This window comes from Balaenoptera acutorostrata, chromosome 7 (assembly GCF_949987535.1).
Source record: "Balaenoptera acutorostrata chromosome 7, mBalAcu1.1, whole genome shotgun sequence".
In the NCBI taxonomy this organism is placed as follows: domain Eukaryota; kingdom Metazoa; phylum Chordata; class Mammalia; order Artiodactyla; family Balaenopteridae; genus Balaenoptera; species Balaenoptera acutorostrata.
In genome coordinates this window covers 3,083,928-3,111,073 of record NC_080070.1, presented here as the reverse complement: position 1 = coordinate 3,111,073, position 27,146 = coordinate 3,083,928, and the positions used below count along the sequence as shown (strand labels likewise).

At 48.0% G+C, this 27,146-nt stretch overlaps 1 protein-coding gene and 1 long non-coding RNA gene across 22 annotated transcripts in view; one reads left to right on the top strand and one right to left on the bottom strand.

The window, feature by feature from the left end:
* LOC103011091 (uncharacterized) overlaps positions 1-21,772 on the top strand; it is a 39,544-nt gene extending 17,772 nt beyond the window's left edge. For 8 of the 16 annotated variants that reach the window (XR_009008945.1, XR_009008943.1, XR_009008944.1 and 5 more), the window contains 3 exons: positions 1,370-3,604; positions 4,485-4,591; positions 4,947-5,064. This is a non-coding gene — a long non-coding RNA (uncharacterized LOC103011091). The other 8 variants (XR_009008937.1, XR_009008949.1, XR_009008938.1 and 5 more) reach the window with 8 other exon arrangements.
* PAXIP1 (PAX interacting protein 1) overlaps positions 1,018-27,146 on the bottom strand; it is a 47,906-nt gene continuing 21,777 nt past the window's right edge. For 3 of the 6 annotated variants that reach the window (XM_057550608.1, XM_057550612.1, XM_057550613.1), the window contains 14 exons: positions 23,344-23,740; positions 22,764-22,858; positions 16,223-16,318; positions 15,159-15,296; positions 14,411-14,532; positions 13,806-13,990; positions 12,565-12,608; positions 11,328-11,398; positions 10,102-10,231; positions 8,894-9,062; positions 3,419-3,519; positions 2,241-2,375; positions 2,078-2,153; positions 1,018-1,984 (listed from right to left, as the gene is read on the bottom strand). In XM_057550608.1, the coding sequence (XP_057406591.1) occupies positions 1,833-1,984; positions 2,078-2,153; positions 2,241-2,375; positions 3,419-3,519; positions 8,894-9,062; positions 10,102-10,231; positions 11,328-11,398; positions 12,565-12,608; positions 13,806-13,990; positions 14,411-14,532; positions 15,159-15,296; positions 16,223-16,318; positions 22,764-22,858; positions 23,344-23,740 (1,911 nt within the window). In that variant the 3' untranslated portion in view covers positions 1,018-1,832. Of the gene's footprint in view, positions 1,985-2,077; positions 2,154-2,240; positions 2,376-3,418; positions 3,520-6,206; positions 6,305-6,364; positions 9,063-10,101; positions 10,232-11,327; positions 11,399-12,564; positions 12,609-13,805; positions 13,991-14,410; positions 14,533-15,158; positions 15,297-16,222; positions 16,319-22,763; positions 22,859-23,343; positions 23,741-27,146 lie in introns of those variants that run through there. The other 3 variants (XM_057550611.1, XM_057550609.1, XR_009008935.1) reach the window with 3 other exon arrangements.

Sequence of the window (27,146 nt, the reverse complement as noted above, 5' to 3'; positions counted from 1 at the left end):
AGTTTGAGATAGTTTGTTAAAACTACAAGTGCCAGCATGTGGTACATCTGAAGAAAACTGCTGTTCGGGTGTATTTTAAAGAGCTCAACAGATAAATGTTTCCAGTAGACAATCAGCGTATCAGTCACTCGTGTTGAGAGTCAAGGTGTACCCACACGGCAGCAGCTGGGTCGCTGGGAAGTTGCCACAGGTCAAGGCTTTAGAGACGGCACAGGTAAGGTTGAAGGTGTTGAGCCTGACTTTAAAATTGTGAAGTTGTGGGCGATTTCCTTCCCGTTGGTAGGAGTAACTCCATGTGGTTCTACCATCAGAGTTGGGAGAACACCTAAAGTAAATGATGTCTTCAATGTGTGTAACCAGCATCAGAGCCTTACGGGAATGCTGAGAATTCCTGGGATGGGGAGTTCACTAACTTTTTTAATGCACGTGCTCCACTTAAACTGTGTTCAAGAATTAAACTGTAGAGACTGTGCAATTGGCGAGTAGACTTTGGAGTAGATCACAACTACTTCTAGGGAGACATCTCAGACATTGCTATGGAGGCAAATCCAGTGTTTCAGGAACACACCTGATGAGCAGTGATGTGAGGGCAGTGCTGAACCTCTGTGACAGTATCGTTCTTGAATATATTAATAAATGTAGTGTATTATATATTCATATGTTAGTAGTTACTGATAAGATGGTAGTCTCCAGTATGCTTCTGTACCTACAACCCAACAGGACGTGTATTAGAACCATATCTGGAATAGAAGTGGGATATATATATGGGTTTTTGTGGTATTAACGATTCTGGCTGGTTGGTGCCTGTTTGTAGTAATTGCTAAATATTCTGAATATGCCTCTGCCCAGGAATTTATTTATTACCTTGACAGAAAATGGCTTACCTTCCAGAAATTATTTCTTTAGGAGAAAATTTACTAGAAAATATTTTGCCTTGAAATTACTTAAAATGGGATCCAGTTTAATGCAAATCATATAAATTATACAAAAAATGTGTAATAACAAAGCACCACTCAATTCTAAGTTCAAAAGTACATTTATTTAAAATGTGGGCAAGATATCAATATAAAAGAAAAGAGTGTAAGAAATAAAAAAAGTACAAAACATTTCAAATCTTTAACATCCATAATTTAGTATGATAGCAAGGTCTTTATTTACACCATTTTATTTGCAGCTAAAGTTCCATTAACAACAGTGTTGTGAAAACATTTAAAAACCCAGCAAATGAATCATAAAACCTAATGTGGGCTCTTAAAGTCATATAATACAAAACATAATTTATGTTTCATCAGAATAAAATTGCACATCTTAATAAGATGCAGTATATTAATATATTTGTCTTCCTGCTTTAAAATGCTTGTCCCCGAAGAAAGCAGCTGGAAAACAAGGGTGTCTGTGAAGGGAGCGGGGGCCGCTCCATCCGGCAGCTGACACAGCCAGACCCGTGTGCCGGGCTCCAGTCACCAGCGCAGGGACGTCAGTTAAATTTATATGTAAGCTTGTTGAGGAAAACAACTTCCAAACAAACACAATGCAAACTAGTGACAGCATCCAATACAGGCCGCTGAGGTGGTGCACTTCGGGCGCCCAAGCCCTCGCCAACCCCTGCGACTCTGAACCATCCACCCGGGGCTCCAACCGTCCGGGGGCAGAATGACTCAGGCTTTCAGGCTACAGACGCAAGAAAAGGGGCCCTGAGATGACACCCACCAATCACCCAAAGGTAGGAAAAAACCCGGAGCGAGGTAAGAGCACATATCGTATAAAAACAAAATCTCCAAAAATGTAAGGGGTCTTTTATCACTTTTATCACCAACCCTGGCAAAAATTCCCTAATTCGTGGAGACACGGAGCACACAGGGCTCCGGTGTTAACGACGGGAGGCTTGCTGCGCCCCACATCTGTCTGTCTTTCAAAGGATATGATTCGTAGTCCAGTGTCTGTGTGAGCACGCCAGTCAGAACAAACTCTGCATTGTGAACGTCTGAAAGGAGTGAAAACAAAAACCGTTAAACAAATGCACTGCTGTGTGTGCACCGACACACTCTCAATACAGAGCAAGAGGAATAAACCGTACCTATTCCTCTGGCAAAATATTCTCGACACAAGTGAAGGTCATTTTCACAGGATATTAAAATTATTTCTGACAAACTCTAATGAAAAGAAAATCATTGGTTACTAAACAACGGCTCGTATACGTGACGATGATGAATTCAACAGCGTATTTTACTTCTGTCCACCTTATTTTGCTTATGTTCCATGAGTTTCCGGAAAGACGGCTGTTTAGACAGTACTTTCCCTCCTGCACATTCCACAATCGCTTTCATAGTTGAAAGACTCGGGCAGATTCCAGGAGTGATGTAAAAATATTTCGCCTAAAAATAAAATGAAAATATGGGTATTATGTTTTTTAAATTGAATTTTTAGTGTACGTAATTTCTCATTCTACCCTGGGATTTTTGACAGAACGTCTGATTTCATGGGGATACACGTACTAGCCTCTGCTAGTCCCAACCTGAAGTGGGCCTGGGAGACTCCAGGCGTGTAAATTCGGAAATAACTTCAGCACTTTCATATGTTAGGTACGACCTATACTTATTGATAGCAACTTACATTCTTACAATGTAAGCAACTTACAATTACATTTTAGGAACTTACATTCCTAAAAGACATGAAGAAGTACTCTGCGGTAAAAGCAAGAATAGGGATGTTTTCTCAATTTCTGTAAAATTCTAAACTGTAAAGCTCAAACAGACAGGAAATGATTTTGCTGGTTAAAATTTTCTAACACCCTTGCTCCTAAGTGTACCCAAAATACTATTTTGTTTTAATATTTAGAAAAATCAGATTATCTTAGGTAAAATACTCTTAACTCAGTATTGCAAATCATTTCTGATTCCTAAATTGGCTCCTTAAGAAGGATAAAATATCTTTATTAATTTACTAAGCCACTGTTTGATACAAAGACAGTTTTCCAGAGTGTTCTATCTTATCTAACCGATATTTAAATATTCTAGTCTAGAATTATTAGGCACAGATTCAATTAATATATTCCCAAGAATGGTCTCCATTCTCTAGCTGAGTATACATTTAATGAGAATAGTATTAAGTAATGTAAGTTGTTAAAAGCAAAAAAATCAATTTAAATGTCTCCTACCTATTCATACACATAACTCTTTGAAGCGGGTATCTGTAATGCATACCTCTAATCTATTTATTTAACTTTGTATGGATTCTTTTAGCTGTGGTAAACAGCAGGACCCTGCAGGTGCCGAAGACCTCCAGAAACACCGCGTGCGAGGAGGACCGCCCGTGCAGTGGGGATGGGGGCCCGGCTCCCCGGAGGCCCTCGCTGTCGCCCACAGCTGTAGCAGCTGTCGCGTCCGGGGGCCTCATCTCACTTCCCTTCCAAGCGTACCTTGAAGAGCGGAGACACGTGTGCCCTCCTCAAGGACTCCTCCAGACTGAAGGAGAAAAGCACCTCGGCCTCAGCGTCTCGGAGAAGGTAGTTCTGCTCATCTGGAAAAGAGAACAGCCCACTGTGCCAACAGTGCACGGCGCCCGGGACGCACAGTGCCACCCGCTCCAGGCCGCCCCCAGGCAGGTGCGTGTGATTCACGGCTCACAGTTACCTGTGACACCTGGGAACAAAAGCCTCACCTGCTGTATTTGTCAGTTACTTTTCTCCTGAAAACAGGCCGAAGACACTGTCCCTCCTCGGTCAGTGTTTCTTAGCATACTGAGAGCTCTGGCCCCTCCACACCCCCCAGCTGTAATGTCACACGGTCCCAGGGCGCTCACAGCTCTGCAAGCCCACAGACCCGGGGGAAGAAATCCAGTCCTGGCTCCAGAGCCATTAGACTCAATTAGCTGAGATTTACCAAAAACACGTGCCTTTTAAATCTATGAACATGTACGGCAATTTATAAAGAATGTTCTACCAAATTTTGAAGATTTAAGAATTTTTAATAAATATCTAATTTGTCAAAAGGTAAAGATCACAAAATATTTTAATCTTCTTATGAAATACATCTCGTTCAGAAAATTATTTCTTCTTCATTTCATCATAATAACCAAACTGTGTAACACAGCCCAAAGCAGGGAGAGTCTAGGGTCGGGGTCAGTCAGATGACACACGTTGTAGGCCACATACTTTTGTGACATGCCCTTTTTTTGAAACAATGCCTTAAAAATGTAAAAACCATTCTGAGCTCAAGGACCACTGGGCAAGAGCAATCGTCACTAAAGAAATGCTGAAATTTAACAACTGCTAGAAATACAAAATGGATCAGCCATCAGCAGATAAATAAGGCACTATACTGGTTTAGGTGGAAGACGATAAGAATTTCTAAAAAAATGAATTAATTAAAAAATGAACAAAAATGTACTGATGCATGAAGTGATATATTTGTTTTGTTTTAAATATTTATTTATTTAGGGTGTGCCAGGTCTTAGTTGCAGCATGTGGGATCTTTTTTTTTTAGGGATCTAGTTCCCTGACCAGAGATCGCACCTGGGCCCCCTGCATTGGGAGCACGGAGTCTTAACCACCGGACCACCAGGGAAGTCCCTGAAGTGATATATCTGAAATGTAAGTAAGTGTCCATGGCAAAATCAAGGTTGATATGCCTTCTGGAGAACTATGAGGGAGTACCAAGAAGTAGTTAATATTTATGATAAGAGACGATGACACTGAAATATAACAAAGTAGCTAAAACAATCCTGTCCCAGAGGAGATGCTGACATTTTGGTTTTCTAAAAGGAGCAGCAGAGTTGCATTAACTTGCTAAGAATCTGTAGAAAGAGTCAACCTGAAAATTAAACTTTTCACAGCAGCACAAAGGACATGGGTCTTCCAGAAAGAGATTATAAAATTGGTGTCTCAAACTATATAAATTAAATGCAAAATTCCAAAATGATCCCCTACCCCTTGTTGAACAATCCAGGTTTAAAGCTGTCAGTCGGGCCCTGAGGGCGTCAGAGCCCAGTCGGGGCTGCAGTGCCGGGGGCAGCGGTGGCCGGCGTGGGGCTGACTACATACAGTGCAGCTGATCAAGTCAGTTAACGTGTTCACTAGGACACAGGAAGCCGGGCTTCCCACTGTTGTTGGAAAAAGGATTACAGACAAAGAGAGGGAGGAAACGAGGACACAGCCCGTGGTGGCAGATAGACTGGCATCGGCCAGACAGACACAGAAGTGGGAAGAGGCTGCAGCAGGAGCAACACCCAAGGGCCACGAGCACCGTCCGTCCGCGCCCAGTTTACACTGAAAGGACTCGGGGATCCTTGGGAAAACGCTGGTGCGGAACCAGGGCAGAAGAGCGTAAGGTGAGCCCAGAACATTCTTGTTTTGCCAAAAGCTACCACGTGGTCAACCCGACAGGAGAGGTGGACACGGAAACCAGCCTGAGCGGCAATCCCTGGTCACCGTGGGGACCATGTGAGGGTCGGTGACGACAAGACGATAACAACGAGATAGAAAGGAGAGCGCGTGGGGAAATAAGGGAATAAATCAAAAGTCTGACAGGGAACAGCAGTATCTGCAAAGTTTCAAAGTGCTTCCCATAAATGACTCGTCAAGAAGCCTGGCTGGCTTGCACCTGCGCTGAGGGACCACCGTGAAACCACCTGCAGGACGACAAGCCCGCACTGTGCAGCCCCTGGCAGGATGCGAGGGGGGGGGAGATGGCAGCCATGTGATGGTCCCGCCACAGACGCCACCTGCCCCCCCTCGGGAGGAGACAGCACACACACCAGACAGAGGGCGTTCTGTACAGAGACCGACCTAACTAACCAGACGTCGTCATCTTCAAGTGACAAGAACAGACCAAGGGGCCCTTCCCAGACTCAAGGAGACTAAACGCAACGTGTGATTCACAACTAGGTCCTTCTCTAAGGGGCGACGCTGAGACAACGGGCGGATCTGAATGGGGATGAGGACGTCAGGATGAGGCGGCAGCGATGGATCGATGTTGGTTTCCTGGCTGTGGCCGTGCCACGCCATCTACGAGAACGTCCTTTCTGTAGGAAACACGCATTGAGGTGTTGGAGATAACGAAGCATTATTTGGGCAACGGACTCTCTAATGGGTCAGGAAAAAGAAACTATGTACTATATAGGCAACTGGGTGATGACTGATCGTTTCAAAAAACTTTAATTCAAAAGCCAAATTGGTTTTAAAAAAATCCATAAAACGTTAAAAGATGGAAAGAAATAAGAAATGAATCAGAATGCAAAATTTCAGATACTAACTGCCAGAACTAATAACCTAAGGTTCGTATTCTTGAGAAATTTCAGGAACAACCTCAAAATGTAAACTTCTGGCAACCTAAGGTTCGTATTCTTGAGAAATTTCAGGAACAACCTCAAAATGTAAACTTTTGGCAAAACAAAATGTCTCAAGTCTGTATTAAAAGTAAATGACTAGTGGATATCAGCTAAATGATTTTAAAGTTTATATGACAACACAAAAGACACAGCACAGCCAACTCAAGAAGAGCAAAGCTGGGAGACTGAGGACCCGACTTCCAGACGCACTGTAAAGCCCTGAGTGAAAGGACAGATGGATGGACACAACGAGAGCTCAGTGCAGACCCCCATTCTGCCTACGAGCACAGGCAGCGAGCGCAAGGGGACAGACAAGTGGATGTCCACACACACACACACACACACTGAATCTAGACACAGACCTTACACCTTCACAAAAAGTAACTGAAAACAGACCACAGATCTAAATGTAAAACACAAAACTAAAACTCCTAAAAGATAACAGGAGCAAACCAAGATGGCTTTGGGTACAGTGATGACTAGATACAAAACCAAAGGCATGATCCATGAAGAAATAACTGACAACCTGGACTTCATTAAAATCGAACACTTCCACTCTGTCAAAGACAATGTCAAGAGAATGAGAAGACAGGCCACAGACTAGGAGAAAATATTTGCAAAAGATGCATCTGATAAAGGACTGTTTGTTACCCAAAATATACAAAGAACTCTCAAAACTCAACAATAAGAGAACCCAGTTAGAAAATGGACAAAAGATCTGAACAGATGCGTGAACACAGAAGATATACAGATAGCAAATAAACACATGAGAACACGCTTAACACGGTATGTCATCAGGGAAATGCAAATTAAAACAAAAATGAGGTACCACCACACAACTATTAAAATGGTCAGAAACTGACAACCCCAAATGCTGGCAAGGACGTGGAGCAACAGGAACTCTGCTGCTGGGAAAGCAAACTGGTACCAATGCTTTGGGAGACAGTTCGATGGTTTCTTACAAAACTAAACCTAGTCTCGTATGATTCAGCAATTGCACTGCTTGGTATTTAGCCAAACGAGTTGAAAACTTACATCCACACAAAAGCTGCACACAGAATACAGCTTTATTTGTAATTGCCAAAACTTGGAAGCAACCAAGATGCCCTTCAGTAGGTGAGTGGATAAATAAACTGAGGGTATCCAGACAGTGGGATAGTCTTTGGTGCTAAAAAGACATGAGCTAAGAAGACACAGAGGAAACATAAATGCATGTGACCAAGAAGCCAACGTGAAAAGGCTGCATCCTGTGTAATTCCAACTATATGACAATCTGGAAAAGTTAAGAAATCCTGAAATTTGAGGGATCAAATATGAAATGTGTTTGGCTATTCAATATTGAGTATTGTTTATAATAAGACCAGAACCACCTTATAAACACTCAGAAATCAACACAGCAAACATTAATAAGGCCATAAAGAAATGAAAGTCAGCTAAAACTGCCCATCAAATATGAATTGTTATAACTTTCATAAACAGGTAAAAAATGTTTGTTTTCACAGACTGGTAAGCTTGATAAATTAAGCAACTCAAATTTCAATTAAAGAACAGACTCTCTCATTCTGAACTTTATAGCTCTCATACAAAATTGAGAGCTAATCTACTTTTATGGTATTCAACTGAAAATTTCTAAACACTACATAATATAGTTGATCCTCGTTATTTGTGGATTTTGTATTTGTGACTATGCCCACTCGGTACAATTTATTTGTAACCTCACAACCAGCGTCTGTGGTGCTTTCCAGTTCTTCTCTGTGGACGTGGCAGAGCTGCCCCCGTGGCGCCTCCCGCTGGGGCCGACACGGCGGTGCTCGCCATGGGTCAGCTCATTCTGAGAACAAGGGTCCTTCTGTGGTCCATTTAGTGCTACTTTCCTCACATCTTTGCGCTTTTGTCAGTGATTTTTGCTGTCTAATCGGCCTGCAAGCACAGTGCTGTCCAGTGCCCTGAGGGCAGCGGGCTGTGAAATGCCCTCACAGAGGAAACACACGTGAGACGAAGCTGCAAATCTATTCTGCGGAGAAAAGTCACTTGGAATCATGTTCGCTCTGTGCTGACTAGCAAGGTTCTAAAAACACATGGGTGCACTGACTAATCTAAGAAAAAACCTATCTCTAAGTGTCACTGCCAGTAACAGGATTTCACTTTCGGTGCCCTGGACGGCGGGAGACGGGCAAGGGAGGGACGCGCTGACCCTCCCACCTGCCCCGACGTTCCCAGGACGTTGCCGGGCTCCCCGCCGTGCGCTGTACTGCGTGTGGAACCTCATTCGACAGCCAGCGTTCCAAACAAACTACGCTCACATCAGGAAACAACACGGCAGGGATGCAGAGCTTATTCTTCCCTCAATACCTTCCAAATTACCAAAACCTCTACGTTTCATGGTAAGATGCAAAGATATCACATCAGATGACTGGACCACGGAATAAGTTTATGAATTTACATGGATAAATAACAGAGTTGAAAAATGAACTAGATGTTTGCTGGGATGCAAATGGAGATAATGCCAACTTAAAAGGGTTTTTTCTTGGAGTAAGTTCACTGAGGTGCAGATGCTGCTACTCACCAATGAACTTCTGACACTTGAAACACTCCTCCAGCCACTCCGGAGTAACGATGTGCTTCACCACGGAGATGGCCGTCAGGAACTTCACGGTGCGCGTCACCTTGCTGGAGACGAGGTGGGTGCACTTCTGCGCAGACTCGGCGACCTCCCCGCCAAGAATGTAGAGCTTCTGGGGGTCACGAACACAGACCAGAGGTGAGAGCTGGGCCTACGGAGCCGCACACGGCCTGGGACGCGTCTAAGACTATGAACAGAGTCGTCGGCCACAGAAAATGGTGCAGCTGGTGAAACCAAACCCACGCCATTGTAGGCGGAAAGCGAAAACTAGGCTCGACGGTGTACACTTCCCTGATCAATGCTGTGCAGATCAAGATTAAATAAGACATCCCTACAAATAAGTAAAATTCTGAAAACAACACAGCTCGTTTCATAAGGAGCAAATCTGCCCAGGCTTTCTAAGCTGAAATGCGTGTTATTGAGGCACGTTAAAATACTGTCTCTATTTTAAGAAATGATGACCTAAGAATTGACTGAGAAGACATAAACATATAAAAGATGATCTCTTTAACTATACTCAAATTTAAAAGTAAAGAAAATAAATTATACTAAACTTATAGCATTTATAATTGTTTCTTTTCCTTAAAAAAAAAAGTAAACCGTATGAATCCATGTAATACAGGTCAACTCATATTCTTAACCATCACCCTCCCCTGTCCCCAAAATAACAAAACAAAATCCCATAATCCCTCCTGGTGTTACTTCCAAGAAGTTTATTTATCTAAATACACAAATACACCACTGCCTCTTGTGCCTACCCAAGAAAACAAGTCTTGAAAGACTGATGATTCAATCAGAAAACCTGAAGAGGCACAACTACTCTTTTAAGCTAATGTCTTTATGAAAATGATGTCCGAGCGGCCTTGCTAATAATGTTCACATGATTATAGAAATGGTTCTCGGTCTACTCACCTAAATCGTTTTTCTCCTAATAAGAAAGCGAGTATCTAAGTACGAAGCAGTAGCAAGAATGAGGCGGGAAGTCAATGATGAGGTAATGATGACCCGCAGTTTATAGATACACACTGTCAACACTTATAACACGATATTCCTGATTAAATGTTAGTTTAATTAGACTGCTGGCCTAAAGCAAATATAAACAGAAAGGAACATTCCTAAAAATCCTTATGCAAAATAGAATAAAATTTCACCTTAATATACTGTTGAACTTGAACAGGCTCAAATCCAGTGAAAAGCACAAAAGGGGTCAATTCTGGTGTTAACTTCTTAGTGGGAGGTGGTATATCTTCAATTCTATAAAATACACATAGAAAAGAACGCCTATTATTTACTTAAAAATGTTCTTTAGCAAACGGGATTTTAATAGCTTTAACAAGCTTTAAGTGTGTGGGGTTTCCTTTCCTTCAGGGAAAATGCAATGACTTCGCTGCTCTTTCTCGCTTTCCCACCATTTACACACAGCCACTCCCAAAAGGACTGGGGGGTGGCACCTCCAAGGGCAGCAGCCAATCAACGCCCCACTTCCTCCTCAGTCCCGCCCCCGCCCTCCCGCTGGCCTGGCTGGTCCCGAAGAGCGGGAGCCCCCCCCCCCCCCCCCCCGGGCTCTAGTCCCGTGTCTTCCACCTGCCCCGTCTCAACCCAGAAGGCACAGAACAAAGCTGTTTGACTCAAGCACACATTTTAAATTAAACCTCAGTCTCTTTCATTTCCTTAAATTTTCTCAAATCCTATTTTTAGCTTATATTTGAGACAGTCTATTCAATTAAAAAAAATTTACTTGTGGCATTTTAATGACATACATAATCACATAGTTAGGCTTTTACTAAGAAATCCAACAATTCCCAGACTGTGTGGATGTGGGGAACGGCGGGCGGGAGAGCGGAGGAGCGGGGCGAGAGGAAGACCTCGCTCAGCGCGGCTGGAGGGCCTCCGGTTCTAACGAAACCGCCGGCTTCTCTCTACCGGGTGAGGCCAGCGCAGGTCTGCACACCGCCACCCCCCACCGACCCGCGGCCCAGGGGGCGCCGTCCCTCCCACCCCGCCGGGCCAGGGGTCGGGACGCAGGCTCCCGGGGCCACACCGAGGACGCCCGGAGCGGGTCCCAGTCCCCCACCCCCGTTCCACCACGGCAGCTCATGTTTTACACACCGGGGGTTCTGGCGCGCTTCTGGTTAAAGGAGAAGATTCAACTGTTTTTTTAATAAGAAAGGAAAAGACACTGGCTATTCCCTGTTTATCTCCAGCAACGAAATGAGACGTGCCGTGATAAAGCTGTGACGTAATCAGCAAATCCTTCCAAATCCTATTCACTGTGAACATTTTAGGAACTTTCCCAACTGCCACCATTTTCTAAAACAAACCTGTAAAAGCTCATCAACCATTAAAAAAAAAAAAAAAAAAAGGCGATTGTTCATACCTGGCTCTTTTGGAAGAGGGCTGGATATTAGTTGCTTCATTCTGCTTCAGTTTGGGAGGTAGTCGTACACCCTGTGATTAAAATATGATTTCCTTTAATCAGTCTCCCCAGTCATACAGTAGCTCCCGAGAGCTTTCCACCTACCCCACCGCGTACGAGACACACGCGCCCACCACGCCTCGCCAGCCGAGAGACAGGCACACGCGAGCCTTCCAGGGAAGCCCTGGGCTGGCGCCCTCTTTATTCACCAGACACGGCAGTTCTTTAAAACGTCTCACCCCTCCCTCTGTTCACGTTACGGATTTAATCCTCAACCTTGAACTTTTCAGAACACTTTTCACTTAAATATTTTGTCTTGTGTCTCAGTTTGGAATTTGGAAAACATACTCATTGCAACTACATCCCCAAAAAGAGACTCTTCCTGAACTGAGATGTCACCCATGAGGGTTCAGGACGATCAGGTCACAGCGCTCTGGAGGGCGGGGCAAGGTGCTGAAGGCCGCTCCGGTCCCCAGGCACGGGGCGCCCACGTTCCTGGAACCAGCTGGAGCCCCTGACCTGTGGACACGCCAAGCCGAAGGGCAGGGGGAAGCCGGTGCCCCGGAGGAACCCCCCAGTCAGCCTTCACCCCTGCCTCACCTCTATGCAGACCTTCGTCCACAAATACACTTTCTCTCTGTTTTACTACTTGAAGCAATGACCTCTCAATCTGAGATGAGAGTGCAGACGGCCCCCCTCACTTGTTGCGTAACAAACAACGGCTGGCCTTCAGGTCCAGAACGGTCCCTCCTGAAGGTGCCCTATCAGAGCTCAGCCAGCGGGCTGGAACCCCACCTGGGACATGTGGGGACGGTCCCATCACGGTGAGGTCCGGGCTCCTGCAGAGTGAGCTGTGGGTCCAGGGCTACTGCACTAACGCCCCAGCTCTTGCCTCCCTGACCCTATGGAAACATGTCGTCTCACTCACTCAGCTCTCCGATTCTTTAAGCAATCGTATAGCTCTTTGAAGCGATAATGTTCCTAACGTGTATAAATATGAATAACTGACAATATCATCAATTAAGAAAAAAAAGACGCAGGGTACAGTAAACAGCTACGACAGGCGAGAAGGTACAGCCCTCATTTGTTATGGTGACAAACTACTAAAAGAATTTTTAATTTACAAATACAAATGTATCCCTCCTGCATGTGTATAACACACAGTAACAGCCAAAGTAAGGTTATTAGCTTGACATACCATCAGCAACTCTGCTGACACTTTCAACGGAACTCTCCAAGCATCTAAAGAGAGAAATGGGTTACTTTTCAGATATACTGTGTAAATAGATAAGCCGTGTTACAAAAGCCTTTTCATGACACATACACACACTACTATATATGAAACAGATAACTAACAAGGACCTACTGCAGAGCACAGGGAACTCTACTCAATACTCTGTAATGACCTACATGGGAAAAGAATCTTAAAAAAAAAAAAAAGGATACACATATATGTAGAACTGATTCACTTTGCTGTACACCTGAAACTTACACAACACTGTAAATCAACTATCCTCCAATTAAAAAAAAAAAGGAAGTGTACCATCAACAAGAACAACAACAACACAAAAAGCCCTTTCAGGAGCGGGTAATCCTGGACACACGGCGGCTTGGTGGGCAACCTTTAAGAAGGGGAAAGTGTGAGGACTGTTACTCAGCAGCTGCAGTGAGGGGCGGCGGCTCCCGGAGAGCCCGCGGGGGCCTAGCTCTGCGTGCGAGGCAGCCCTGAGCGAAGCAGGAGCACGCAGCGCGGCAGAGGCTGCCCGGCCCGCGTGTGCTGTCCCCTCGGCCGGTTCTGGGAGCCACACAGTCCGGCTTCTGAGAAACCGACCGCGACGAGGGGGCTGACACCACGGACCACAGCGCGCCGGGCGGCGACCGCGCTGAGCAGCGAGGGTGCGTGTCCGCGGAGGACCCGGTGGCGTCACACCAGCAGGTGCGCCACAGGGAAGCAAGCAGATCACAGCTCGAGATGAAGACGAGCTTTCTCGTGACTGAAGCCATTCAGACCGGAACTTAACGGGCTCCTCTGAGGGACAGCACGTTAAAGCCGTGTTCGAACTGAACGCCCGTTTTCTGGAGTAACGTCCAGCTCAGTGACTGCAGTAACGTCGAGTGCTGTAGTGTGTACAGTCGGGGCAGCGATCCTCCCACGAGCTTTGCACAGCTGAAGGGGAGGCGGGCCACGGCTCGCGGGGCGCCATGGACAGACCAGAGCCGGCTCGAGACATACCAGCGGGCTTCTGCGTGTCCCTTCTACCTGAGAGCCCATTTAAAAAAAGCAAACCAAAATACACACCAACAAACACTCCTGGGCAGCACGCAGAGGAAGACAGGGTGGCGAGGAAACGGGAAATGCAATCAGAATGATGAGAGGGCCGAAGCCAAGACCAGTGCTTAGTACGCAAGCCGGCGGCAACATGGACCGGCCCCGCTTACCCAGAAGGTTTGAAACCAAGTGCGGAGCCGGGGCGAAGGGGTCCTGCAGGCTGAAGGTGGTGTAGCGGCCGTACTGGATCTGCCGCAGGGCCTCCAAGTTCCCCAGAAGGATGTCTCCCAGCCACTGGGCGTTCACGCACGGGATCCTCCACTCTTTGGCTTTCTCATACTTTAAACCAGTTGGTCTTTTTTTTTTTTGGAAGAGAAAACACATTTATTAAATGTTAGAGTTCTCTGTGTTCAAATTTATATTTATATTCAACAAAGCCAGTCCACATTTTCTCACACTGGAAATGGCAGGGATGTTTCTGTAGAGCCGACCCTGGCTGGGAAGGAAGCGTACACATGGGTCACGAGGTCATCACTAGGCCTACCTTTACCTTACTGCTGTTACCTAGGCTAAATTGCATCTCATTAATTCATCTAATTTCACTCTTCTGCTAGCATTATCATAAATATCGTTGCTATCCTGTTAACAGACTTTGGTTTTCACACCCTGATTTCCGTCACAAAACTATGACATATTAAGAAATGCAGAATTGCTGAAACAGCCGCTACAGCGTGCATAAACCGAAGATCAAGGACGGCTTCAGAACCATGCTTACTCTTTACAGATGAGCACTGTGTTGCTGCGGCAGAGATAGCCCGTGTACTTGGCACCCGCCAGGTAAGCCATCAACTTCAGGTCGTCCCTGTCGCGGTCGACAAATCCAGTCACAGAAATAATCTAAGGAAGAAGAGCAAGTAAGGCCAAAACACAACGACAATTTAACCCAGTTAATACAACTCTTTCTTCTACATTTTAGTTGTTTTATAGACACGTGTGTTTCCGTTCCTTCTCTGGCATCACGAGAGGTACCCAGTAACATCATCTCTAAGAATGTCAAAACCAGAACTTTGTTAACGGTGAAAATGTTACACACACAGCCAGCAAGGGGACGGAAAACAAACATACCAAATATGGGAAAACCATTTTTGTGTTACTATGACACCGTTCAGATAATCTTAATGAAGTTATACTATTAAGCGTATAAATAGTAGTCGGCTCTCCTCACTGATCCCAATTCTGAGCTCAGCCGAGTGGGAGAAGCCACAAGTGACAACGTCTGGCCAACAGCAGCCACTTCTGGTGTAAGACGCTTGCTTTATTTCAGGAATTTATGAAACGGGGTCAAAAGACTTAGGAGGATCAATGAAAGAGCGACTCTGTGCAGGAAGCCACGACTGTTACAGGAGAACAGAAGGAAGTAAGATGCCAATCGTGCTCGGCACCGGCCAGTGGGCCGTTCGCAGCCCACGGAGGACACGGGAGCGGATGGGCCCGCCCGGCAGAGGAGGAGGGGTGAGCCTTACGTGCTGGGAGCACGGCCTCCCCCCGGGCGGGAAGGCCACGGGGAAGTGCAGGGCCCGATGGGGCGGCACGAGCCGCTTCTTCTTCAGCACCGCGTTCAGCCAGTGCGCCGTGACACACCTCTTCCTCTCCTTCACCGCCTGCGAACGCAAGAGCACGGGCTGGTCTCGGGGGTTCTCACTGCAGGCTAAACACAGACTGTAAGGCTGGACAGCTAACAAGGCCACCTTTAATGGGAGTCCTATAAATAAAGGAATTTCACGAGCTTAGCACTCAATTTACTGAAGTCATGAACTACAAAGGTGTCGCAGGTTAATTTTAACACACCCCGAAAACATTACTGGCCACCCAAGAACAAGAGCCGACCACGGGAGAAGAGCTACACGTCTGACAACCCTGGAAATAACTGCAGTCATGGAAGGAGATGACATTTCTGGTCATCAAAATTAAAACCGCCCCATGAGAACACAGAGGGCCCTGCACACAAGTCATGAAAGAAGGTAACTGCTCACCTAAAATTAAGCACAGGGTACCTCCCCAGGGGCACCACTACCTACTCGGTAACAGGGGTTCCTCAGAGGCTGTGTGTCACACACACTGACACCCATCTGTCTACAAATAACGTTTTTAAGCAAAGAGAAGAAATGAAGCTTCAGGCGATGAGAGCAGGCGATACCGAGGGGTAAGCTTCTGCTCTGCAGGGGCACAGAAGCTCAGGGGACGGACCGGGTCGGGCCCGCGTACGAATCCCCCAGCAGCTAAGAAATCCTGCTTCCGCCCGCTCTTCGTTCAGTGCGGCCCTGGCCTGGAGCGGAAGGCCGTCTACGCTCCCCTAGCACCACCTGGGACTTCCCCGTCTCCGTTCCTCACAGAGAGGCCTGGTGGCCACAGAGGTACCTATCTATCCCACCAAAGACCGCTGAGAATTAGTAAGACGCAATTTTCTGTTTTTAGAGGTAGAAAAGAGTCCTTTCCAAACACGATCATCGCTAGAGTCACTCAGGACGCTAACACGGTCCAGAAGAAGGGACAGACTGGGTCCCATCGCAGCTGAGCCCTCACTCACCTGTGCGAACAGCCCGCTCACTTGACTCTCACAGAGCAGGTGCGTGCAGCGGCTCGAGAACGTGGGGTCCACGGCACCTCCGTGCGCCTGGATTATCTAGACACGCACAAGACCCAGAGTTACAGTCAACTGCCAGTGCCCAGGAGAAGGGAGAATTGTAATTTCAAATAAGACGGCTATTAAAAGAATCCATTATACATTTTCATAGTCTAGTTCCCCAAAACTATAAAAGATACGTTATCGGTTATATCTACAGACTTTTCCACCCTGCACTGTACAATAAAAATGAACTTTAACACCATGTCATCTGAATTTCCAGAGAGAAAGTGGAATTTCTTTCTAAAACAGGGTTTCTCGACTGGGCACTGCAGACCTCTCCCCCCGAGACGCCAACAACACTCCCCCAGCTGCGACAGTGAAAAACGTTTCAGACATTGCCAATCGTCCCCCGGGGCTAGAATCACTGCTTTTAAGAAACTTTATTCAAAAAGGGGGAAGAAAAAAAAAAAAAGTCAAAATGAAGTCTGTGAACACCAGAAAATTATTTTTAAAAACAGATTCAGTTTCTTGGGGTGAGGGGACTGTCCCGTACCTCGACTGCAATGGTTACACAGTTGTGTGGCGCTAAGCGGAACTGGTCAAAATTTAAAACACTGTATACCAAAAGAGCGAGAATTTTATATGTTAAAAAAGACCTGCCCCACGAAACAATTCCATTTACAACTTTTTTAAATTTTTTATTAAAAAAATGTTTTTTAAACTGGAGTCTAGATGATTTACAATGTGGTGTTAGTTTCAGGTGCACAGCACAGTGATTCAGTTACACATACACATATACAAATCCTTTTCTTACAATATTCTTTTCCGTTACGGTTTATCACAGGATGCTGAACGCAGCTCCCTGTGCGCTACAGCAGGACCCTGCCGTCTGTCCATTCTCTGCGCTCTCGCTTACACCTGCTGACCTCACACTCCCTCCCACTCCATCCGCCCCGCAACCCGCTGCCTCTTGGCGACCACAAGTCTGTTCTCTGTGTTCATGAGTCTGCTTCCGTTTTGTAGATAGGTTCGTTTGTGTAGCATTTTAGATTCCACATCTAAGTGATATCATATGATATCTGTCTTTCTCTGGCTTACTTCACTCGGTATGATCATCTCTAGGTCCATCCATGTTGCTGCAAATGGCATTATTTCATTCCTTCTTACGGCTGAGTAATGTTCTGTTGTAGATATGTACCACGTCTTCCTTATCCATTCATCTGTCGACGGACATTTAGGTTGCTTCCACATCTTGGCTATTGTGAATAGTGCTGCTATGAACACAGGGGTGCGTGTGTCTTTTTAAATTATAGTTTTGTCTAGCTTTATGCCCAGCAGTGGGACTGCTGGATCACACAGTAGCTCTAGTTTTAGTTTTTTGACGAACCTCCATACTGTTTTCCATAGTGGCTGCACCAACTTACATTCCCACCAACAGTGTAGGAGGGTTCCCTTTACTCCACACCCTCTCCAGCATTTGTTATTTGTATTTGTTATTTTTAATGATGGCCATTCTGACCTGTGTGAGGTGGTACCTCATGGTAGTTTTGATTTGTATTTCTCTAATAATTTGTGATACTGAGCATCTTTTTGTGTGCCTATTGGCCATCCCTATGTCTACTTTAGAGAAATGTCTATTTTAGGTCCGCTACCCATTTTTTGATTGGGTTTTTGTGGTTGAGTTGTATGAGGCTGTTTGTGTATTTTGGAAATTAAGCCCTTGGCGGTTGCATCATTTGCAAAGATTTTCTCCCAGGCAGTAGGCTGCCTTTTCATTTTGTTTATGGTTTCCTTTGCTGTGCAAAAGCTTGTAAGTTTGATCAGGTCCCATTTGTTTATTTTTGCTTTTATTTCTACTGCCTTGGGAGACTGACCTAAGAAAACATTGGTATGATTTAAATCAGAGAATGTTTTCCCTGTGTTCTCTTCTAGGAGTTTTATGGTGTCATGTCTTATGTTTTAAGTCTAAGCCATTTTGAGTTTATTTTTGTGTAGGTGTGAGGGTGTGTTCTAACTTCACTGATTTACATGCAGCTGGCCAGCTTTCCCAACACCACTTGCTGAAGAGACTCTCTTCTCCATTGTATATTCTTGCCTCCTCTGTTGAAGATTAGCTGACTGTAGGTGTGTGGGTTTATTTCTGGGCTCTCTATCGTGCCCATTGAGCCACTGATCCATGTCTGTTTCTGTGCCAGTACCACATGCTGTTTTGATTATTGTAGCTTTGTAGTACTGTCTGAAGTCTGGGAGGGTCATGCCTCCTGCTTTGTTCTTTTTCTTCAGGATTGCTTTGGCAATTCTGGCTCTTTTATGGTTCCATATAAATTTTAGGATTATTTGTTCTAGTTGTGGAAAATGTCATGGGTAATTTGATAGGGGTGGCATTAAACCTGTAGATTGCTTTGGGCAGTATGGCCATTTTAACAATATTAATTTTTCCCATCCAAGAGCATGGGATAGCTTTCCATTTCTTTCAGTCATCTTCAATTTCCTTTATTAATGTTTTATAGTTCTCAGCCTGGAAGTCTTTCACCTCCTTGGCCAAGTTTATTCCTAAGTATTTTATTTTAGGGAGTACGATTTTAAAAGGAATTGTTTTTTCTACATTCCCTTTTTGATATTTCATTATTAGTATAAAGAAATGTAACTGATTTCTGTATGTTGTATCCTCCTCCTACCTTGCTGAATTCATTTTTGTGTGGAGTCTTTAGGGTTTTCTGTATGTATCATGTTCTATGAATATAATGACAATTTTACCTCTTCCCGATCAATTCGGATACCCTTTTATTTCTTGTCTGATTGCTGTGGTTAGGATTTCCAAAACTATGTTGAATAGAAGAGGTGAGAGGGCATCTTTGTCTTGTTCCAGATTTTAGCAGGAGGGCTTTCAGCTTTTCACTGTTGAGTATTGTATTGGCTGTGGGTTTGTCATAAATAGCTTTTATTATGTTTTGGTCCCTCTATACCCACTTTGGTAAGAGTTTTTATCATGAATGGATGTTGAACTTCGTCAAATGCTTTTTCTGCATCTATTGAGATGATCATGCGGTTTTTGTCTTTTCTTTTGTTCATGTGGTGTATCACACTGATTTGTGTATGCTGAACCATCCTCGTGAACTTGGGCTGAATCCCACTTGGTCGTGGTGTTATCATCTTTTTTATGTTTTGTTGGATTAGGTTTGCTAATACTTTGTTGAGCATTTCTGTATCCATCTATGTTCATCAAAGATACTGGCCTATAATTTTCTTTTTTGGTAGTGTCTTTGTCTGGCTTTGGTATCAGGGTGATGGTGGCTTCACAGAAGGTCTCTGGGAGTGTTCCCTCCTCTTCAGTCTTTTAGAAGAGTCTGAGAAGGATTGGTGTAAGTTCTTCTTTGTATGTTTGGAAGCTCCCTTTCTGTCCTGGCTGATCTCCCTGACAGGGAGGGGCCTCCCAGGGTGCAGGAACCTTTCCTCTTTCACAGCTCCCTCCCAGGGGCGCAGGTCCCACCCTGATTCCTTTCTCTCCTTTTTTTCTTTTTTCTTTTGTCCTACCTAGTTACGTGGAGATTTTCTTGCCCCTTCAGAAGTCCGCGGTCTTCTGCCAGCATTCAGTAGATATTCTGTGAGAACCGTTTCCACATGTAGATGTATTTCTGACGTATTTGTGGAAGGAGGCGAGCTCCACGTTGCACTCCTCTGCCATCTTGATCCACTCCTCTCCATTTACTACTTTTAAAATTTGATTTTTATGTTGATTACAGTGATGCATAAACATAGTTTAATAAGGCCCAGGACAAAACCAGCAGTTTGCTGTCCCATTCACTTTCCACTCCCCTAAGGCTGCCATATCCAGCTCTTTAACTCTTTCTTCTGGTAATTATTAATATATTCTAACTAATACATTCTATGCTATTTCTTTGTCTTTTAGCTTTAGATGTTATCTACCAACCTCCTACTGTGGAGGCCACCTTCCCCCCAGAAGCTCACACACACACGCGCGCGCACACACACACACACGCACACACATACACATGCACACACACGTGCGCCTTCCTAATTTGGCTCTATCACAGTCCCTATTTCAATCAGCCTTTGGGATTTGATACAGTACGCCTCGCCACCTGGTCTATCACGGCACACCAGGACGAAGTTCCTTTCTGGTACCAACTTTTGCTTTCCCTGGTGTTAACAAATGCCTCATTCCCCTCCTTCTCACCTGTCTTCTTCTTAGCTTTCCATGTACCTTTCACTATTTCTTTCCCAGACTCTTCAAAGAAATGCAACGTGCTGGCTCAAAAGCATGTCTCCTGACCCTCCTCCCTCCAGGGGCAAGGGCTGGACTCAGCCTGGAGCGTGGGCCAGACCAACAGAGCGCGGCGGGCGATGGCACGCGCCCTCAGCAAAGCCACGGGGGAGCCGGCGCCACGCTGAGCGGACGCGCTCCCTGGAGAGGCCCGGGGTGGGGGCGTGGGCCCCCCAAGAGCCACGGGGGCAGCATTCTAAGCGGTTCCTGCAGCCCAGCAGAGCCCTCAGATGCAGCCTCCTGGGGGCCAGGGCTCTAGCCACCCGCTAAGCCGCTTCAGGACTTCCAGCCCACACAGGAACCACGGGGTAGGAAGCGTCCGTTGTTTCAAGTCACTGAGTCTCGGGGGAGTTGTCACACAGCAACAGAAGACGAACGCAGTGTCACCTCCGCTTAACACGGTCCAGCCCCTCCGGTGACCTGTCTCCTCCACCCCGAGCCGTCCCTCCCGGAGGCCGCCCCCCCCTCCTGGGTTGGCTGGTCCCTCTCCACCCGCTCTCACGCCTGTCTGGACGGCCCTGCACCCTCACCCTCGGAATCCCTTCCCGGCTCTGGGTCACGCCCCACCCTTGGCCACACCCTCCTCTTGGCTGGCACGGCCCGTTTGTAAGAACGGCACACGGCAGGCACGGTTTTTGGCTGGGGGAGTCTGAAAATATCTTCATCCCACAGTCCCATCTGACTGACGGACTGGATATGGCATCCCAGGCTGGGAATCTCGGGCTGCCTTTGAGAGCCAGACACCCGCCCAGGTCCCGCTGGTAACCTCCTCAGCCCTGAGCCCGGGCGGCCCTCACACACTGCGCTTCCACGGCGGCCCCAACAGCGCCCTCTTCTCTCCTTTCAATCTGCAGAAACGCCCTTCAGTTGTAAGCGACCTTCTTTTAACTTTCTTGCCTTCATTTCCTGTGTTCCCAAACTTCTAGGATTTAATTTTGGACCTCTCGGACTAACCCTTTAACTGACAAACAAAAACAAAACCCCCCAAAACCAAAAGCAAACCTCTTCTTATCTCTGAATTTTGTTCCACTTTTTTTTTTGGGATAGTTTCTAAATATCATTACCCCCTACACTTCCATAATTAAAAAAAAAAAAAATGTCCACTGTTGTAACTCAGACAGGCGTCTCCTCCCCTGCCCCTAGCGACTGCCCTCCTTCGCGTGCTCAGCGCTTCCCAACCAAGCCCCAGCCCAGCCACCTCCCCGGCCTCCCGTGCCCAACATCTCACGGCCACACGCGCACCTGCCCACGCTCCACACGCTCTCAAGACGATGGGGAGCAAACTCTGGTTCCTACAACGTGCCAGGTAAGTCGGGTCTTGGAAGGGACGGCCTGGCCTTGGTCTCCGGCCGTCCATGCCTCCTGGACCCCGACCCTAACCCCGGCCCCTGGAGCGTGCTCTCCCTCTGCCGCGCCCCTTCCGCGCCCCCGCGGCCGTGCCGACGTCACTCTCTCCACCGGGACCCCTCCCTCCCCTGAACTCTTACTCGGCCTCGGCCTCGCAGACGGGGTCCTCTGCGTAACAAGCGCCCGCCCCGGCTGGCGCCTTTCCTCAGGCCCCCCCGCGCCCAACGAGCTGTTCACCGCCACCTGAGCGTGCGGCTGTCCCTCCACCCGCCTCACGGTTTCCTCGCTCCTGTTCAGTCACCAGCGTTCCCTGCGTCTGACAGTGTGCCTGGCACGCGGCGGGGGCTTACACACCAACAGTGCTTGCAAGGAAGCCCACTGAAGATGCAGCTGAAGCACACAAACTCATGTTTTTAAAGAAAATTGGACTCAATTTTGATTTGTGGCACTGCAAGTGTTTACTTTTCCTTTTCTTTAAAGGCCACTGTGCAAACTAATAAATCAATCAACGGACTCAGTTCCACACCTGGGCTAGAAGACTCTGAGGTCCCTTCCAACCACTCGCCTTTGGAGAACAGAGATGACACAGGTACAGATAAGTCCAGGGTCCCGACCCGAGGGCACCAAAACCCGATCTTCTTCCCACACCCCCGGTTATATGCAAGTCATCCGTGCCACTCAGAATTTCAGGACTGAAAATAATCTTAAGAAAGTCCAACCTTTTCCCCTTACAGTTAGGAAAACTGAAGCCCAGACAGCGGATCTGCCCAAGGTCCTGGGGGGTGTTAATAAAAATGCCCATAACACCTTCAGATATTATATGTATGTGTATATGTATATGTATACGTATCTGCGTCTCGGTAACCTTACCCTTTTCCAGGTGGCCAGCAGCTGTTTGTCAGACATCTGCTCTGGATAATCCGCAACTGCGAACACACATCCCAGTAAGAAGCCTTCTTCTGGAACTAGAATAGAATCATAAAAATTAAAGTCCCAACCCCATGAATGTGTGCACAAAACATAAGCAAGCTCATTTTGCAGAGTTCACTATGAACGTGTGAAGCGAGTCACACCTGACCATCACGTATCCACCAGTACGGTGAGGACCTCGGGCACACTGCTGCAAACATAGTTGCTCGCCGGTCTACGTCAAGTGACCGAGAACATGAAACCAACGGCTCCTGCCTGGGCACTGAGCATCCCGAGCTGGTCCCTGCGGCGGCCTGATGTTCTATGGACGCCAGTGTTCACCTCAGGGTATGGCGTCCCAAAGTACCAAAGAAATCTAACTGTTCCATCCTCGTAACTACATCCTTTGTTAGGTAACGAGACCCCCATTCCCCATTTTCTAAGAGTTATTTTGGCATGAATCCTTACCCTACCTGCAAACACTCTCCAAGTAAGTACGAGACTTTTGGGAGAAGAAAAAGGAAGAAAGCACATCACTAACTCTCTACTGCTGGGTCGTGTCCGAACAGCTGGTGCTGCGGCTGGCACGGCAGGGCCTGGGGCGCCTGCGTTTGCATCTGCTGCTGGTGCAGGCGCTGGAGCTGCTGCAAGTGTGCGAGCTGGTGCTGCAGCGCCTGCTGCTGCGGGGGGAACTGAGGCTGGTGGGCCTGCAGCGGCGGCCGAAACGGGTGCGGCGGCGGCGGCGGGTAAGGCTGCTGCTGGAGCTGCAGGGCCTGCTGGGGCGGCAGGTGCAGGACGGGCGGCGGCGGCGGCGGCGACAGATGCGCCTCCGGGGTCACTTGCGCCTGGCTGAGCAGCGCTGCGTTCGCGTGGCCCTGCTGGCCGTGGTTCACCTGCGGCTCTAAGGTCTTCGTCGGAGCTGCGAGGGACTGTAAGATCTGGAAACAGAGATCAGGCGAGGCGGTCAGCAGCAGCTGCTGGCGGGCGCTCCCCGCCCTCGTCAGGAGGGCAACGGCACGCCCTACACGCCGTCAGCCAGACGTTCGCTAACCACACGGTGCAAACACAACCGCCGTCGTCTCCTGTGCACTAAGCATCACCAGTCTCAGTGAAGCAGATAAATTCATATTGTGAGACATCGTCACCAAAATGTGAAACTAACCTAAGTGAAATGGGATAAGCTGATGAGTGAAAGCTGACCGACACAAGCTCAAGTGGCTGACGTGCTCTAGAGCAGAGGGACGGGTGTCCGGCCACACTGACCTCGCCGGCCCCGGGGTGCGGCCTTGTCCCTCCGGGGCCCCCTCCTGCCCGGCCACGAAGGCACCGGCAGCCGGAGAGCCGGACCCAAGCCTCCTTCCCACAGCTGCCGCTTCCCAACGGAGCAAGGGGTCCGGCAGAGGCGGACGCAAAGAGCCCAGCCGAGTGAAGGCACGGGATACAAGCGGCCCTGGAGAGCAGCCGCCGGCCCCTCCCGTCTGCGGTCGTCCTGCTCTGCCACACGGACGAGGGGCGGAAGAGACACCAGCACTAGGCTTGCTCGCGTGGTCGACCTTCCCCCAGCCGAGAGCCCCTCAGCACAGCTGGTGCACTCGCCTTCCTCAGAGGTGATGGGAGCTCCGCACGTGGGACAGAACACCTCAAGCTAGAGAACTGCCGCCAGCCAGCTAAGGTTGAGTTCACCCTCCCTCCCAGGGACAGGAGTCGGCTGAGAGCTGAACAAGCTGGGCGAGAGGGGGCGGGACGGGGAAGCAGGAGACACCAGCTCGCTGAGCGTCAGATCGCCTGTCATTTTACTACCTTGCGCAGCGCTGGATGTAACGAAAGAAACGTGTCATATGATGAATCTTCCCAACATGCTCAAGTAACAAAAATTGGAAGCCAACTTCCTATGGTCAAGGAATCCAGTAACAAACAGATTTTACCAAAAGTCAATCGATACAATTTATCCCTATTAAAACATCCTTGTCATTTAAATAAAACTCCAGAAATGCAACTTTCACATAAACCAAAAACCTATACAAAAATCTCAAATATGTATTTGACATGTAACAGACTTTGGATTTAGTGGTGAAACAAATTAAAATTGAAATAAGTTAAACTCAAGGGTTTGAGTACATCTGTCTTTGAATCACCCTATAGGTAAGACATCTCTATAAGGAGACTCTTTGGGTACTTCAAAAACTCCTCAAGTTGAGCTCTGAGCAGGAAAAAAAGTTTTCAATACGTTTGTAATTAACAGGATAACTAGTTCTTCTCTATGCAAGTATTAAAAAATACCCAGGAAAGTGAAGGGAGAAATGAACCCCACCACATCCCTGCCCAAGTATACGGAACAGCATTTGGGATGAACATTTCCCTAAAAAAGCAGGCAGGAGTGGGGAGGGGACCCTGCTTGGATATCTGCAGACGGGCCACGCGCCCACACGAAGGACGCTGGTCTGGCGCAGGGGTAACGGGGTCGGGTGGGAGGGAGGTATCATCCCTTTACAGCCTGTGGCGCCACTAAAATGTAAACTTTTGTCCATATATTACTTTCTCACCCCCAGCAGTAAACAGCCTGCCCGTCTGCCGTCACGAACAGGCCTGACCTGACTGCTGCCCGGGGCGTGCTGCTGCTGCCCCCCAGCTCAGGGGGCTCGTGATGCCGGCAGGTGGGCCGGCAGGAACGCCCGGGGCCAGGACCCAGCTGGAGGCCCCTTCCGTGGCGACCACGACCTGAAGGGGCTGGGGGAGGCCAGGACGCGACAGGGGGGCAACTGAGAGCAGACAGAGATGCTGGCAAGAGCCCAGCCGGGCTGAAAGGTGGGCAACGGCCTGGAAAGCCGTGCATGCACCTGGCCAGCCCGGCTGGGGAGCGCGCACCCGGCAGGCCGGGGGTTGAGGTGCCCCGTAGCACACCGTGCACACTCATCAGATGGCTTGTTCAACCCTCTGATCTGCCTCTGGCTGAGAACCTATGTTAGTCCTGAAGAATCGAAGAAAAAAGGTTCTCAACTGCCTGGGCACGTAATTCGCCACATGCAAACTACAGTTTTCAGTGAACGTCGAGTCTGAATCCTTCCCTCCCGGTTGTCACAGTCATTATTTAAACTGCTTAATACCGAGAGCCACAACGTTTCACATAAAACAGCGTGACACACACCACACGGCTCCTAACCTCCAGAAATCTGCAATTTAAACAGGAGTTTGATGGTTGCTATGTTTCCTCAACCCCCTGATCTAATTTTAAACCAAATCTTTTATTTCTAACATTTCCAAGATTCATTTTCTTCCCATCTAGCAGCAAAATGTCCTAGTGTTCTGACACTGCTGAAGAACCCTCAGAGGATCTCTTCGTAAGGGTTCTCATTAGTGATCAAAACCATTCCCTCGCTAGAACTGGTCCCGTGTCTGCACGCGGCTGAGTAGATCAGGTCCGTCTTCTGCGGAGGTCTGGCCTGCAGGACGATGCAAAGGCAGAGATACGCCCAGCACCACCCCCCGCCCCCCGCCGGTGTAGTCAGCATTTCCATTTCCAATGAGGTGAGTTTATCTCTACATCCGAATGGAGGGAACTTGGGATGTAAGTCAACATCCACTGTATCTGAAAAATGCGGAATCCAGTAGAAATGGCCAGTCACTGATCCGCGGTGCTTTCCACCCGCCAGTGAACGGAGAGCACCGCACATCCGTCCTGTTCCCACTCCTAGATCCTCAGCTGAGGAGGGGGAAAGAGGCTTTGCACACCGGCTCCTGCATCCTCCCAGCGCCCACGTGGGTCTCCGCCTGCCAGCAGGGCAAGCCCCTTGGACGGCCCAGGTCGCCTCTCCAGACGGGCTGGCCCTCCAGCCTCCCCCACCCCCAATTTCTGATCTCCTCTCCGCTCTCTGCCTCTGGCCTGGCATCCGCATCCCGCCCTCCCCGCGTGCTCTGGCTTCCGACCACCTCCTCGCTCCCTGCGAGGCCTCTGCAGAGCTGGGTGCTGACAGGCGGGCCCAGGCGCCCACAGGTGTGCCCACTCTTTCCTGGGCTCCACCTTCTCCCCGAGCCTCGGTGACACCGTCGGGCGAGGCCTGGCCCTGCCATTCTCTGACCACCTCATCTCAGGGGCCTCCTCCTCCTTGCCTCAGCCACTCGCTGCCAATCACCCTTCAGACTCAAACTCACCTCCAGGCCCCGCGGGTTAACACAAAGTGTGACGGGACGGAGCTCGGGAAGGCTGGCGCGTGGGAGGTGAGCACATGGACAGAGCCCCACTCCACGGGGCGCAGCTGCTGCTCAGCCCTGAAGGACGGGCACCGTCCAGACTTCAGATGCCAGCTCCGTTCTGCGACACCCTCCACTTCTCAAGGCAGCCCAGAA